This window comes from Cervus elaphus, chromosome 24 (genome assembly GCF_910594005.1).
Source record: "Cervus elaphus chromosome 24, mCerEla1.1, whole genome shotgun sequence".
In the NCBI taxonomy this organism is placed as follows: domain Eukaryota; kingdom Metazoa; phylum Chordata; class Mammalia; order Artiodactyla; family Cervidae; genus Cervus; species Cervus elaphus.
Window position 1 is genome coordinate 39,183,254 of NC_057838.1, and position 16,640 is coordinate 39,199,893.

The window sequence follows — 16,640 nt, forward strand, 5'->3', positions numbered from 1 at the left end:
GAGATAATCATATGGTTTTTATCTTTCAATTTGTTAATGTGGTGTATTACATTGATTGATTTGCGGATATTGAAGAATCCTTGCATTCCTGGGATAGAGCCCACTTGATCATGGTGTATGATTTTTTTAATATGTTGTTGGATTCTGTTTGCTAGAATTTTGTTAAGGGTTTTTGCATCTATGTTCATCAGTGATATTGGCCTGTAGTTTTCTTTTTTTGTGGCATCTTTGTCTGGTTTTGGAATTAGGGTGATGGTGGCCTCATAGAATGAGTTTGGAAGTTTACCTTCTTCTGCAATTTTCTGGAAGAGTTGAGTAGGATAGGTGTTAGCTCTTCTCTAAATTTTTGGTAGAATTCAGCTGTGAAGCCATCTGGTCCTGGGCTTTTGTTTCCTGGAAGATTTCTGATTACAGTTTTAATTTCCATGCTTGTGATGGGTCTGTTAAGATCTTCTATTTCTTTCTGGTTCAGTTTTGGAAAGTTATGCGTTTCTAAGAATTTGTCCATTTCTTCCAAGTTGTCCATTTTATTGGCATAGAGCTGCTGGTAGTAGTCTCTTATGATCCTTTGTATTTCAGTGTTGTCTGTTGTGATCTCTCCATTTTCATTTCTAATTTTGTTGATTTGGTCCTTCTCCCTTTGTTTCTTAATGAGTCTTGCTAATGGTTTGTCAATTTTGTTTATTTTTTCAAAAAAACAGCTTTTAGCTTTGTTGATTTTTGCTATGGTCTCTTTAGTTTCTTTTGCATTTATTTCTGCCCTAATTTTTAAGATTTCTTTCCTTCTACTAACGCTGGGGTTCTTCATTTCTTCCTTCTCTAGTTGCTTTAGGTGTGGAGTTAGGTTATTTATTTGGCTTTTTTCTTGTTTCTTGAGGTAAGCCTGTAGTGCTATGAACCTTTCCCTTAGCACTGCTTTTACAGTGTCCCATAGGTTTTGGGTTGTTGTGTTTTTAATTTTCATTTGTTTCTATGCATATTTTGATTTCTTTTTTGATTTCTTCTATGATTTGTTGGTTATTCAAAAGTGTGTTATTTAGTCTCCATATGTTTAAATTTTTAATAATTTTTTTCCTGTAATTGAGATCTAATCTTACTGCACTGTGGTCAGAAAAGATGACTGGAATGATTTCAATTTTTTTGAATTTCCCAAGGCTAGATTTATGGCCCAGGATGTGATCTCTTCTGGAGAAGGTTCCGTGTGCACTTGAGAAAAAGGTGAAATTGATTGTTTTGGGGTGAAATGTCCTATAGATATCAATTAGGTCTAGCTTCGACAGTGAAAGTTTTTAAAGAGAGAATCATTTGGGGAGGGGGTCAGAGCCTTCATCTATCTTCCTCATGTGCAGACTATTTTCTAATTGGTTGGTGGTGATGTAACAGGGAAGTACTCTGGGAATCTTGTGCTCATCCTTCACCTGGGTGGGGGGAAGCGTGGTGGTTAGTTCCTGCAGAAGAACTCAGAGGTATTGTTAAATGTATTTCTTACGGACCCTGCACCTCCACTCCACTCCCATGCACTATTATTTCTTTACTGCTTCTCCTTAGTTTCTGCATTTCCTCCCTTTCCTGATAAGCAACTATTTGAATCTGCCCTTTGGAAATCAGGGAAGGTCAAGGAGGTTAAATGAAACTATTTTCTGCAAATAAGAAATAGGGGACACAGAAAGGATTTGTACCTGGAGGGCCCCACAGCGTCCTGCTCCATCTTGTCTTCATCCAGTGAGAAGCCAAAGGGTCAGCAAGCCTGGCATGTAGTTCTCACAAGTCAGCCCCCCAGGGACTGAGAGCCAAGCAGGGAAGAGCTGCCGGGGAACCCCTAAAGAAGAGTAGAAGTTAGATCTGGATTTGTCTTCTTAAACACCATTGAATGCATTTGCCTGCCTGATATTTATTGAAATGTGTTTTGTCTGGCAGCTAAGATGAAATATTTGTCTCCCTGAAAATCTAGAAGTAGACACAAAATTATTTCAGTCTATTAAAATTGCATTTCTGACTTAATACCTGTACTTTAATGCCTTAAAAAGCTGCCATTTTTCAATACATTATTTTTATAAACTGCATTTTGTTTTAAGGTTAAGTGAAATCTGTGATGCCACAATATGAAGGACTCCTCACTGCAAGAACATTAGTTTTCGGAATAACCAAATTACTTGCAGGAATAGAGGGAGCGTTTTAAATCCTGACGTTCCTCAAGTTTGCTTCTGTTTACCTACCCAGATCAAAATACATTGGCTTGTGAAATGGTGTTACGGTTCTAAAGAAAAAATTATTATCTCATCAAGAAATTGGAGTCCCAGTGTTTTATAGGCACATAGAGTATTGGGACTTGAGTAACTAGCTTGGTGAATTAAAGGAGAAAAAATATCCACCTCTGTTCTATCCACAGAACAGTTCTAACATGAAAAATGTGGGTTGTTGTTTTTTTTTTCTCTACACCAGCCTGTTCTCTGATACCAGCAGCTGTGCTCTGCTTAGTCGCTCAGTCATGTCCGACTCTTTGTGACCCCATAAACTGTATGTAGCCCACCAGGCTCATCTGTCCATGGGATTCTCCAGGCAAGAGTACTATAATGGGTTGCCATGCCTTCCTCCAGGGGATCGTCCCAACCCAGGGATTGAACCCAGATCTCCCACATTGCAGGCAGAGTGTTAACTGTCTGAGTCACCAGGAAAGCCCCTGATACCAGCCAGGTGTCCCAAAATACAGTTCAACTCTGACACTGTACAAGGAGTTAGCTTCAGATACTACAAGCCTTCCTGGGTCGGGAAGACTTCCTGGAGAAGGGAATGGCTACCCACTCCGATATTCTTGCCTGGAGAATTCTGTGGACAGAAGAGCCTGGCTGGCTACAGTCCATGGGATCGAAAAGAGTAGGACATGACTGAACAACTGACACTTTGACTTTCCTACAGGTTAAGGGTTCAGTCCCACAAGACTGGTACCCACCACATACAAACATCAGATGCCATCAGTCCAGGTCTCCTCTGATCAACTGGGGGGTTACCACAACCCCCTCCTTGGGTTTGAGAACTTGCTAGAATGGCTCACAAAACTCAGGAACGCACTTTACTTACCATTATCCATTTATCATAAAGGATACAATTCAGGAACAGCTAAGTAGAAGGGATGCCTAGGGTGAGGTCCGTGAGAAGGGGCACAGGGCTTCCATGCCCTCTGCATGCCCTCCACTCTCCCAGCACCTCAATATGTGCAGTTACTAGGAAGCCCTCAAACCTCATCAGTTAGGGTTTTTTATGGAGGCTTGGTAGCACTAGGGGTAAAGAACCTGCCTGCCAGTGCAGGAGACATAAGATATGTGGGTCCAATCCCTGGGCTGGGAAGATCCCCTGGGAGAGAAAATGGTAACCCACTCCAGTTTGCCTGGGAGATCCCATGAACAGAGGAGCCTGGCAGGCTACAGTCGACAGAGTTGCAAAGAATCAGACACAACTAAAGCAACTTAGCACTTCATTGGAAGGAAGGATTAAATCATTGACCGTTAGTTAACCAAAGTAAATTAACCTCCAGCCTTGTGTCAGGAGGTGGGCCTCAAAGTTCCAACCCTCTAATTACAAGGTTGATTACCCTGGCAACCAATTTCCATCCTGAAGGTAACCGGGGAGGCACAGTCACCAGATATCTCATTGGCATACAATGACACTTATCACTTCTGACATCCTAAGGATTTGGAGGGAGGTGTATGTCAGGAAACTCCAGCAGAGACCAGATACATATTTCTGCTGTATCTCTGTGATGGGAAGGAGGGAGGCATTTGTAAACTGCATGTGTTTAAGTTATTTACAAATTAAACAATATTGGGTACTTGATGTGTACAAGCTTTGTACTGAGTGGCAGAGCTATGGTGATGACCCAGACAAATCTGCCTCCTGTGCTTGATTCTACTTTAGCATCCTCCCTTCCTGCTATCTGCTGTGCCGAGGAATTCAGTTGCTACCCCTGGGGCACACTCCCTCTAACAAAAACCAAGGCAGGGTCATCCTCTACTGATGAAGGGAGTGGCCTGTACCTCTCAGGTGATGAAACAATGTTGAGAGCCACAATTCAGCCTTAATCACCTTTTTCTTTGGAGTAGCTTTGCCTTTTATATTTGCCGGCTCTGAACTCAGTGAAGCTGCCACACAAAAATGTCTGTAGTTTCTTCAGGTCTGGAAAATTCTCAAGACATTTTCTCTTTAATTGTTGCCTTTAATTGTTGGACTTTTCCTTCTGGAACTCTGGTTGGAACATTTTGTTTTATTCTCAGTGTTTCTTAACTTGGCTCTCATAATTTTTGTTTCTTTCTTCATGTTCTGAAATTATTCATTGTTCTATACCTTCCAGTCTTCAGCTCAGTTCTAGGACTGATTTCTTTCTTAACACTGTATTCTTCAGGGGTTGGAATTCTACTTGATATTTTTCAGATTTGCCCCATCTTTTTTCTTTGTCTCCTCTCCTCATATCATAAATTTAGCCCCTTCTTGAGTAAAAGTGAACGTTTTAAATATACTCATTTTAAGATCACTTCAGGGAAGTGTGTTATAGCTGGTCTCCTGTGGTCCAGTCCGCTGACTCTGCTTCTTGTCGACAGAGCTCTTCATGAGCTTTGTAGGATTTCTTTCTCTGCTTATCCTTTGAGGTGCTGCCTTCATGTTCTGTCAGTGTTACACTAACTCTTTTTACACAGTTGTGTTTTCAGAGTTTGTTCCTCCCGTTTCCTTTCTTCATCCCTGTATTGTGGTTGTGCCTGGGAAATCCAAATTAGTGTGGAGTTACATTCTCTCCTCTCAGGTGTAGAACTTTTGGTCTCTTTTCACGCTTGGCTTTTCCCTCTTTAAAAATAGTCTATCCTCATATAAATATTTTGAATAAAATTTTGTAGACTATAAGTAATTTATTACTTATATAATAAAAGTATCTATCCTCATATAAATATTTTTGACCAAAATGTAACTAACTGATTTATTACTTGGAAATATATATGTCACTGCTTTATTTCTTTATGCTTTAGTTATATGCATTTTTATTCAACTTTTAAAGTAACGCTATTTGAGAAGATCATATAATCAATTCGAACTAATACTGTGCTCAATTTTTGCACTAATTTTCTCTATGATTAAATATTGATAATACTTGTCAGCAACTGAGATCTAAAAATAAATCTCTCATTCTGATACATAGAGATTGCTTCAAGTGCTTCAGAAACTGCTATTAAGACTCTTCAAGCACCTTTTATGAATTGATTTATAAAAGATAATCTGTATGCCAATTGAAAATTGTTTTTATCTGTTCTTTAAATCAGTCTTCTAAGGAGAGATTTCTTAGGCAACTTATATTGAGGTAATTTGAGTACAAGAAGAACGATGCAAGGATTGGAACCTAACAAGAGGCCAGTATGTAAGGATCCTGATTGATTACTTAACTTCAACTGATCTCTGCCCTTCCACATGTTGAGTGACCTTTACTAAAGCTCATAATTATATGATCTTTTCCCCAATCTATGCTATATCCCAGGCCACAAGTTTTGAGGTTGCCCATAATGTTTTATTAAAATTATCAATTACGTGCCATTCTTAGTTAATAACTAGACAGTGCTTTCAAGGGCAGGGAGAGCATTTTATGTTTGGAGTCATCTAAACCTAGCAGTACCTCTAGTGCTTACAGTTGGTGAATTTAGAATGTATTGGGTTGTCAAAAAAGTTTATTTGCATTTTCCTGTAAGACGTTATAGGAAAACCCAAATGAAATTTTTGGCTAATGCAGTGTATGAGTTTTCAGTAGCCATTAGCCATCTGTTGCATGTGTGCATGTGCGTGCTCAGTTGTGGGTTGCCATTTCCTACTCCAGCGGATTTTCCCAACCCAGGGATCGAGCTCATCTCTTACACCTTCTGCACTGGCAGATGGATTCTTTACTGCTGTGCCACCTGGGAAGCCCCAATTTATTGGGTGTGACTTTATAAAAGACAACTTGACATGTTATTTCTAATTAATAAAAAAAATATGTACTTTTGTTTGAGAATGGTAAATGGAGTCTGTCAGATATGTGGACTTTTTTTTTCCCTACGATTTTATCATCAAGTTTTAGTATTTGCTGGCATGAGCTTGAGTAAACTCCGGGAGTTTGTGATGGACAGGGAGGCCTGGCGTGCTGCGATTCATGGGGTCACAAAGAGTCAGACACGACTGAGCGACTGAACTGAATGACTGATGCTATGCTTAGTCGCTCAGTCATGTCCGACTCCTTGTGACCCCATTAACTGTAGCCTACCAGCCTTCTCTGTCCGTGGGCATTCTCCAGACAAGAATACTGGAATGGGTTTCAGTGCCCTCCTCTAGGGGATCTTCCCAACCCAGGGATTGAACCCAGGTCTTCCACATTGCAGGACAATTCTTTACCATCTGAGCCACCAGGGAAGCCCAAGAATACTGGAGTGGGTAACCTGTCCCTTCTCCAGGGTAACTTCCTGACTCGGGAATCGAACCAGGGTCTCCTTCATTGCAGGCAGATTCTTTACCAGCTGAGCTACCGGGAAGCCCAAGTTTTAGTATATCTAATGCTTTAAAGTTGTAGGAACTACATGTTCAGTTTAATCCTAGTCACTTGGGCTTGCATCTTCCTTTCAAGTTTTTTTCTGAAAATTGACAACTGCTTTCCAGGAAAAATGCACATACACCTATCCATGAGCCCAGTATTTTGCATGAATTTAACAGGTCATTGATATAAATATAAATATATATGCATAATATACATGCACATATATGGGGAAAATATTTATCTAGCATAATATTACTGTGGCATTTTGTGATTATTATTGAAAAACCTGAGATTTTATATTTTACTACTAATTTTTTAAAGAAATAATTTTATAGTTGATCATTTAAAAGAAAAAACAAAACACAACTGTAACTTTAGGTGTATTTTTCTCAGAGAACTGAAATGGGTTTACTCTATGCAGCCTATAAACACATTTTGTTTGTCCATACTTTGTTTTTAGAAGATGGAGCCAACTCTTCACTTAGGACAATTTGACATTAAAAGCAGGATTTCTGCTTTCTTTTATAAAAAGACCTGTAAACCCTGGGTCCACCTTCTCCCCATCAGCCAGAACTGAGCAGAGGTTCCATTACAAAGATGAGACTTGCCTGTCTTTTCTCCACAGACCCCACAAGTCTCTATTGCCTTGATGACTCTGATGGCTAAGGTTTAATTGCTGTTTTCATGGTGCTCAAGCAACTGTTTACTTACTCAAATTATAGAAATGGTTTCTTGTTTTCATATTTTGCTGTCAAAGTAGAACAGTGAAAATCAAACCAAAGAGCACATATCACAGGAAAACCTGAGGAATAGTTTGGTAACTTTCTTGCTGCTGTTAGTTTTGTCTCTTTTTTTTACCTGTGAAGGGTACAAACTGTCTACCAAACATAGCCAAACTTCATTGCATAAATTGGAGTTCACTGGGAAACGTGTCTTATTATGGTTATCTCTTCTACCCTTATATCTTTAATTTATCAAATACTCTCATAGCTTACTTTTATATTTTTATACTGTGAATGTAAATATATATAAGAAGTCTCAGATCATATTACACAATTCAGTATGATGAAATACAAATAAAATATTTCAATATATCCATAAATTTACCTTCTACCTGCATTCCTGTTCTCTGCAACAGCTCTGCCTGCACAGGCTGCCTTGATGACACTTACTTATCACTGTAGGACAGGCCAGTGGACAGTCCTGGCTTTTTGATGGTCTTTGCTCTATCAAGTCACTTTCTTCATAGAAGGAATCTTCACCATCCTTTAGAGTTTAAGCATATCTGTCAGCCTTCTGGAGTCAAACTTGGGCCAGGTTGATTAGGGCCTGAGAAAGAGGAGCAGCTCACTCTATTAGAAATGCGGATTTCCCCTTCATTTTCCCATTTATAAGGCTATGGTCTAGTAGCATGTGGCACTTACTCTTTGAATTTATCTGGTTTATTTGCATACTTAATATCTGCCTCCTCCTGGGGTCCCTTTTCTTTCACCTCTGTGAGCCTCAAGCAGCACCTAGCATGTTGCCTGCATGCTAAGTCATGTCCAACTCCTTGCGAAGACCCATGGACTGTAGCCTGCCAGGATCCTCTGTCCATAGGATTTTCCTGGCAAGGATACTAGCATGGGTTGCCATTTCTTTCTACAGGGGATCTTCCCAACCCAGGGATTGAACCCTCATCTCCTGTGTTGGCAGGGAGATTCTTTATCACTGAGCCACCTAGCACATAGCAGGTCCTTCATAACTACTTGTGGAATAACTGATGAAGTACATAAATTACAGTGCCCATGTCAGTGAAAATCGTTTCATGTAAGGATGCTGTTTTGTCAACCCTCCGCATCTTTTATGCTTTCTGTCTGCCAGGTGAGGTACTGGAATGATGGAGGAGAAGAGGAATCATCGAGCAAACTGAAAGTGGCAGGAAATGTGACATCAGCCAGACTCTGTGGCTTGAGGAGCAACCTGGCATATTTCACGGCTGTCCGGGCTTTCAACAGCGCTGGTACTGGTCCCTTCAGTGCCACAGTGAATGCAACCACCAAGAAAACTCGTACGTACAACATTCTGATATTTTAAATGGCAAAAAAAAAAACCTTTCCATTTAAAAATAATAGTCTTCTTTATTAGTCTAGATGGACAACCCAAGTCCATAAGCCCATTGGATTCTGTAAAGCCAGCTCAGACTCAAGAGGCACAGATACATGTCTTCCTGACTCCCCTAAATCTTTGGTTAGAAATTCCTTGTGAATATGAATGCGCACCTTTTGAAAAATCTTAATGTGGGATGTTCAGTCATGTCTATCCACTTTTCTTTTAAAAATATGATCACACTGATTGGTTTGTTTCATGTATTTTTAGGTCTCCAAAGTTTGAGGATCTTTGATAAGCATGAATAACTTAAAGCTCAGGCCAAACAATCAAAAGTGATTTTTTTCTTCTTTCCTACATTATTCGAAAGAGGGCAGTATATAATAAAAGGTTACCATCCAAAGATGTTGGTCCACATGAATATATTGATATTTTTAAAAATCTGACCAGAGATGTTCAGTCAGTGTTGCCCTCAAAGCTGAGTCTTTGGTAACTGTGTATTCACAGGTGCATTCACAAGCACCAATTATGAACTATACATTAACCTGGCTTTAAGTTAGGCTACAAGAAAATCAGTGATTTGCAGTTTGACTGCTGTTCACATATATTTCCATGAAACTGATAGCAACCAGTATCTATGTAGTCACTGTATACAATGTAACTTGAGTTACATTGTCATCATCATCATGGCGACTGAGAACATTTTATTTGCACATGTTTGACATGTATTTCCACATCTACACTTCAGACCTACCACATTAAGATAGGTATCATTTTTTCTTTCTTTTTTAAAGGTGAGGAATGTGAGGCATGAAGGGATTAACTTTAATTTTACCATAATGATGTATTACTTTGACTTGCAGAAATCAATTTTTCTTCTAAGTTTATTCCCAAAATTAATTAACTCAGTAAAAATGTTTTTAAACTTGCTCTATATGGGAATGAAATAGTTATTTTGCTTGATAGCCAACTTCATTAATGCTATTTCCATATATAATTCCTAGATTTTCATTGGCTAGCTAAAATTGCTAAGAACAAAAATAGTATAAAATTTAATTGTATTGGCTAGTGTTGTGGGTAAATTAAAACATGTGCTAGTCACTCAGTCGTGTGTGACTCTTTTGGGACTCCATGGACTATAGCCCCCCAGGCTTCTCTGTCCATGGGATTCTCCATGCCAGAATACTGGAGCGACCCACCCTTCTCCAGAGGATCTTCCTGACCCAGGGATCTCCCACATGCAGGCAGATTCTTTACCATCTGAGCCACCAGAGAAGGTCTAAGTTAAAACATATATGTAAAGATAATTCTAGAGATTTCCTTGGTGGTCCAGCAGTTAAGATACTCCTACTACAGAGAGCCACGGGTTCAGTCCTGGGTCAGGAAACTAAGATCCTGCATGCCATACAGTGTGACCAAAAAGTGAAAAACAAACAACATAATTCTACTACTTTGGATTTTTTTTTTAACCGGTGTTAATTTGATGAGCAAAGCCCATATGGCTACTTTTATATTAATGTTATCTATAAAAAAGAGTTTGGAGTAAAAGTTTAGCAATAAAACACTTTAATCCCTTTAAGCAGCATGCATTTACAAGCAGCCATCTAATGTGATAATTAATTGTCCTTCACTAATTATTAGGAGAAGCCTGACCCAATCTCTTATTTATAGCATGTGGTTGGGGTTTAGACCATGGAACATATAGGTGTGACAATAAGCTAAAAATATTCTGCATTTAGAACTTCTCACTAAGTATGTTTGGTATTCCCAATAACACTTCTGAATTAGTAAGATTTAAATACACATCATTATTTATATATTCAAAGCACAGTATTAATCAAAATTTTTGATTGCACAAATATATGCAAAAAGATTTATCTGGTTCTTTCCTCTGACTTAATAATTGATGTGATTACTCACTAAGAAATTATGATTGTAAAAGACAGTGTGACATCATCATGGAATCAGTGAAGAGCTTAGTGAATTGGTTAGACAGAAGGAAGAGATTGATTATAAATCAATAGGAATATCATGGTAATGTACAGTGAGTGAAATAAAATTTTAAAAGGAAGCAAAATCCCTTTGAAATTTAAAGATAGCTTATAAATACCCCATCTAAAGTAGAAATTTGCAGCTTACAATAATGATGATGATTATGATTTTAATGACTAGCAATTTAGAGAGCAATTTCCAGTCACTGTTCTAAGTGTGTTTCATGTATTGATTCTTAATACTCACAGCAACACCATGACTTGGAAATTATTAGTAGTCTCACACTTTGGAGACATTTTATAACTATATATATATAATTATATATAGTTTGCTGAGACATTATATAAATATATATATAATTATATGAGAGATTATGTAACTCCATGAGATCACAGAGTAAGTAGCCAGAGAGCCATACAAATTAGCCTTACTCACTGTGCTATCTTCTCTTTCAGCCATATAATTAGAATGTTCATGTCATACATAGCACCAGTATTTACTGGGAGTTTAGTTTGTGTTTAGGAACCAGGTAAGGTGATCAGAGATAGATGGAACTTCTGTGCTCATGGAGCTGGAGTGTGATGGAACTTCCAACAATTGAATAAAATCCTCCTGAAAATGATACATTCCTATTGCCATAATTTAACTGGAATTTGTCTGTGGGGCTGTCAGTGTTATTAAAGAAAGTTTTCTTATGCTGAGTGGGAAATTCATAGAATTAAAATCCCGTAACTATTCGAAGATTGTATATAAAGGAACATTGTTAATTTTGAAATTTTATGGTAATAATTTTTCAAATATATCAAAATAACAAGAAAATCTTTTAAAAGTATTTCTCACAGATCTTAATAGTCATCCTAACCTTTAATGTGGTATTAGCTTGAAATCCTAATTAAGAACTTTGATAAGGCTTTTGTGATTACCATTCTGAGGAGAATTATTGTCATGCCTCAGGCATAAAGAACGAAAATAACATCTTTGAGTCCTTCCTTGCTATCTGTCTTCTCCTCTGGGTTGTAAACTTTATGGGGAATGAGTCCTTCTGCACCTTGTTCACCCAGCCCAGTGCCCAGCGTGGCACTGGGGGTCACTCCTTCAATGTTGAGTGGGTGGCTAGATGGATGAATGAAATCTAAAGAAGCCAGTAAGTGTGAAGTACTATGTATTTCCTCTTGACTGAACATGATGAATTCAAAACTCCAAAATTTCTGGAGTCCTTCACCATCTTGCTTAGAATGTGCAAGTTTCATATATTTGTAATCAGGGAATTCTATATACAAGGCTTTATATTCATACAGATCTTGAGTGATATTTTTGATTAATGTCAATAATACAAGGATTCTCGAGTATTGCACGTGAGCTTCCATTAAGCACTTAATTTCTGATATTCAGATACTTGTATTCTTTAAAGCATTTCTAAGTTAAACACTAATTAGCATCTTTAAATAAGATGGAGTTTTGTTACTGGCAACCCAAAGAGAGCTAACTCTTAAGAACAACTTTTATCTAAATGTGCTGATGAGGAAAAATTTCAGATGGCATATAAATGATGAAATGATATGGCTTCTGAAAGGAGACATATTAAGTTTATGTTTGGAGATTGCAAGAAAGAATGTGGAGGCCACATATTCTGCTTTGTGTGAGAAAGCACTTTGACTGAGAAGTCAGGTGGTAATTCTAGCTTTCATTGTGGGTAGATTCAGCTCTTTGCATCCTTAAGAATCATCTGTTATCTCAAACTGACTGTCAGTTATGTCTGACTCTTTGCCACCCCATGGATTGCAGCCCACCAGGCTCCTCTGTTGATGAGATTCTCTACGCCAGAATACTGGAGTGGGTAGCTGTTCCCTTCTCCAGGGGAACTTCCTGACCCAGGAATCAAACCAGGGTCTCCTGCATTGCAGACGAAATTCTTTACCAGCTGAGCTACCAGGGAAACCCATTTCTAAAGCTAAATTATTTAAATTATTCACCCTATTTCAAACCTGGCCCTTCTACAGTATTCCCCCATCTTGGTAAATTCAATTCCATTATCTCATTTGCTCAGGCACAAAATTTGGGTGGGGATCACTCTCAACTTTTCTCTTTCTCTTATACCCTACACCTGATCCAGAACCTGACTTCTACAAGAATCCACCACTTCTTAAGGCAGCGGCCACCCTGGTACCAACTGGTACAGCCCTCACAGGGATCAGAGCATTGGCCCTGGTCATTCAGCCCAGCTGCCTTTGCCTCCCGCAGCCAGAGTAGGTGTGATGGTGTTGTTTCTTTGCTCTGATCCTTCCAGTCACTTCCCATCCCACTCCAGATGAATGCTAAATCCTTAAAATGTTGGACAAGGCCTGTATAATCCAACTTCAAATCCTACTTAGACTTGCTTCCTACTATTTTCCACCTGACTCATTCCACGCTCCTTTCAGGGCCTCTGCATTTGCTGTTTCCTCTACTGGGAAGGCTCTTCCTCTAGATGCCCGTGTGGCACCCTCCCCCAGGCTCACATGTAACCTCAGTGCCCCCTGACTGCCATATTTAAAAGCACTGCACCTCATCTCCCAACCTTCCCTCATTTCTTCCTTGCTGCTTTATTCCTGCTCATCACACTTAGAACCATCACACATACTGTGGCATGTTCAAATTTATTTTATTGTTGTTTCACCAGTCTTCCTTGACTGAAGGGCACGCTCCTGCAGGGCAGAGATTTTCCCTGTTTTGATCATTGCTCTATCATTACTCTCTAAGTAATCATAGTTGGTGCTCTATACGTATTTATTAAACCAGCAAGACTATCTCTTGGCTCTGTTCCATGGTGACATCATTCTCACCAGATACCCTCTTCAGAGTAACAGAATTTACAGTAAGCTCCTCCAAGCCCATTTCTACCAACTCAGCATGCTGGGAAAATTGGGCAGCTCCTTCCTGATTCTTCCACTCAGAGCCAAGTTGTGTCCAGTAGGTAGAAAACCTTGATTTGCCTGGCCTCTGTCACATGCCCAGATTCTCCCCTTAAAGAAAGGGAATCCTATGTTTTATGCCTTCATCCATGATTATACATGAGTATGTACTTGAGAAAACAGTGAAATTAAATGGTGAAATCAGTTTTTTCACTTGAGTGTTCACATGTCCAAATGGAAAGCTCATCCATGTAAGTTGAGCCAAAATTAATTGCCTGAATTTAAGGAAGCCAATTAAGTGTGTCCTCAAGAAGTAAAAAGGAAATGTGAATAAAACAAGCATGGGAAGAATATGAGTCAGAATATTTCAGAATCTGTTGATAAAATGAATATTCCTGCTTCAAATACCTAATTTGAAAATTCTAGAGTTTTTATAGGCATAATTTAATTATATAACCAACCACTCTAAGACTCAGGATGCACATATATATCAATGCAAGGCTTCTCAAATTTTAGATGATGATCTGCTTTCTCAATTTTTGCCATTTCTGTAGGCCTTCTCTACTAATGTGTACCTAGTATTTTTTCTTAAAAACTAACTTCTGTTTTTACTTAAATAAACTTAAATAAAATGAAAACTAACTTTCTGTGTAAGGAAACCAGTATCATTGGATGTTAAAAAATAATAAACAAGTAACAATGACAAAATAATAAATATAATGAAAAATAAGCTATTCTCCATTTTAAATGCTAGCACCATGGTCTTGTCTGTTCAGACATCTGAACCTGCTTCCTCTTTGTTTGTGATGTTAGCACTAAAGTAATATGAAGGACCTGTTGTTAAGTTGTTAAGTCATATCCAACTTTTTTTTGACCCCATGGACTATATAGCCTGCCAGGCTCCTCTGTCCATGGGATTTCCCAGGCAAGAATACTGGAATGGCTTTTCATTTCCTTTTCTAGAGGATCTTCCTGGACCAGGGATTGAACCCATGTCTCCTGCATTGCAGGAAGGATTCTTTACCACTGAGCTACCAGTGAAGCCCATAAAAGATCTGTGCATGCGTGTGTGCTTATGGCCTCCAAATCCAGCTTTCTCTTGAAACCAATAAGAAGACTAAAAGACAATTCCTCTCACAGTGACTAAATATTATTTGTTAGCTTTTGTGTGTATCACATACCATGTATATATATCACCTACTCATGTTTGTTTATGACATGCCACAGATCACACACACTGCGTTAGAATACAGTTTGCTAACAATGCACATGCCTCGGATTTAGACATTTTTTTTCCCCAATCTATGGATTTCAGGAAATTGATTCCTGATTTTGTAAGCTCTGAAGCAAGATAGCAATGTAACAGTGAATTTAATCAGGATTCCATTAGGAAGTTTCACCTAATACAGAATCAAATACTCCCTTTGGACAAATGTATAAATCTTATGAACTTTACTTGGTAGGAGCTTTGGTACTTTTTTGAAAATTGGCCTACCTTGCCCATGAATTCTCTAAAAATTTATAAATGTTCTAATTATAGACTACAAATTTTCATGTTGATATTATTCTAAAGGAGAGATTTTAGTTAAGGAAATCCCCAGTCATTTAAAAATGAAGAAAGGATTTCTTCCCTGACTTTCTAGACTAGACCCCAAGTAAAGTCTTTTCTAGACTTCCCAGGTGGTACTAGTGGTAAAGAACCCACCAGCCAGTGCTGGAGACATAAGATATGCAGGTTTGATTCCTGGCTTGGGCAGATCCCCTGGAGAAGGGCATGGCCACCCATTCTAGTATTCTTGCCTGGAGAACACAATGGACAAAGGAGCCTGGTTGTCCATAAGATTGCAGAGAGTTGGACACGACTGAAGTGACTTAGCATGCACACATTCAGAGTCTTTTCTGAGTTTATGATAAATTAAGAAGCAGGTGTTTTTGTTGGGTTTTTTTTAAAAATGGCATCAATTTCCTATGCCTATTCAGTGATTTCAGGACAAATATATCTTATTATTTGGGAAAAAGTGGCTTTTGGTGACTTGTTTTCTGCACCATGTCATATATTTTAGCAGTTTAATTACAAATGCTAATGTTTAACTCTAGTGAAATCCAAGTGGAAAGTATATCTTCAAGCTACCACTTACCATGTAAGTCAGCTCATTACCATCAGGTAGTCAAGAAATCTATTGAGTTTTGCCTTAAGTCACAGCAAACATATGTTCTTAAAATTCCATGTTTTGAAAGTCAGTGCCAACTTCCCTATCCACACTATGAAGATATCACTACTGAAAATTCTTGACAGCAATATTCTTTAATAACCTCTACTTTTTATAAATAAAGGAAAACATTCATTGCTGAAAATTGGAGAAAACTAGAAGAAAGTAATCACCCGTAATCCTATCACTCAGAAAGACCATTTTAAAATTGTTCTTTCCTTTCAAACTTATGTTCTATAAAGTGTTTTATTTTTAAGATATTTTAAATTATCTTAGACAGTAGAGGTCTTGCCATGTATTTAGTTACCTGGTATCAGAGCTTTCCCTAGGTCATTAATAATTTTCATAAATATGTTATTGTACGTATAACATTCCATTGTGATAATGCATCACAGTTTAGCCATTTTCCTATTGGTAGACATGTCTTATATTTCCAGCTTCATCCAGTCAATAGCCTTGCTGTAATCACCTGTTTGCAGTCAAGTGGCTGCAGACTTAGTAAAACTTATAGAACTGGTGTTGAGGAGTCTGATAATCAGATATATGGAGGGTATCATTGTAGGTGCTAAAAGAATGATAATAATAAAAGCCTTCGACATAATATTATTCTTGTCACATAACATTTGAAATTATTGAAATAATGTTACAGCCTATCAATTAGTGTGTCACTGTGCCACTTTTCTACTAGAATTAGATTAATTTTTATCATTTTCTCTATATTTTACTATACTGCCAATACAATAGAGATTGAGTTGACAAAGGAAAAATCTACAGGTTATGAAAGTTGAGCTATGATTACACAAATTTCAAAATGTAGATCATATATCAAGTAAGTTCTAATGAAGTTTAGAATTCACCCAGCCTTCTGGGTTGGATTTCCAACCAGATGGAACTGAAAAATGAAACTGGAATTCCTAAGAG

The 16,640-nt window shown here is 38.2% G+C and overlaps 1 protein-coding gene across 1 annotated transcript in view; it reads left to right on the forward strand.

Moving 5' to 3' along the window:
• The window catches only part of CNTN3 (contactin 3), a 393,558-nt gene that overhangs the window by 360,935 nt on the left and 15,983 nt on the right, over window positions 1-16,640 (forward strand). Inside the window, exon 21 of the mRNA XM_043886672.1 lies at window positions 8,402-8,588. Coding sequence (XP_043742607.1) covers window positions 8,402-8,588 — 187 coding nt within the window. The remainder of the gene's footprint in view (window positions 1-8,401; window positions 8,589-16,640) is intronic.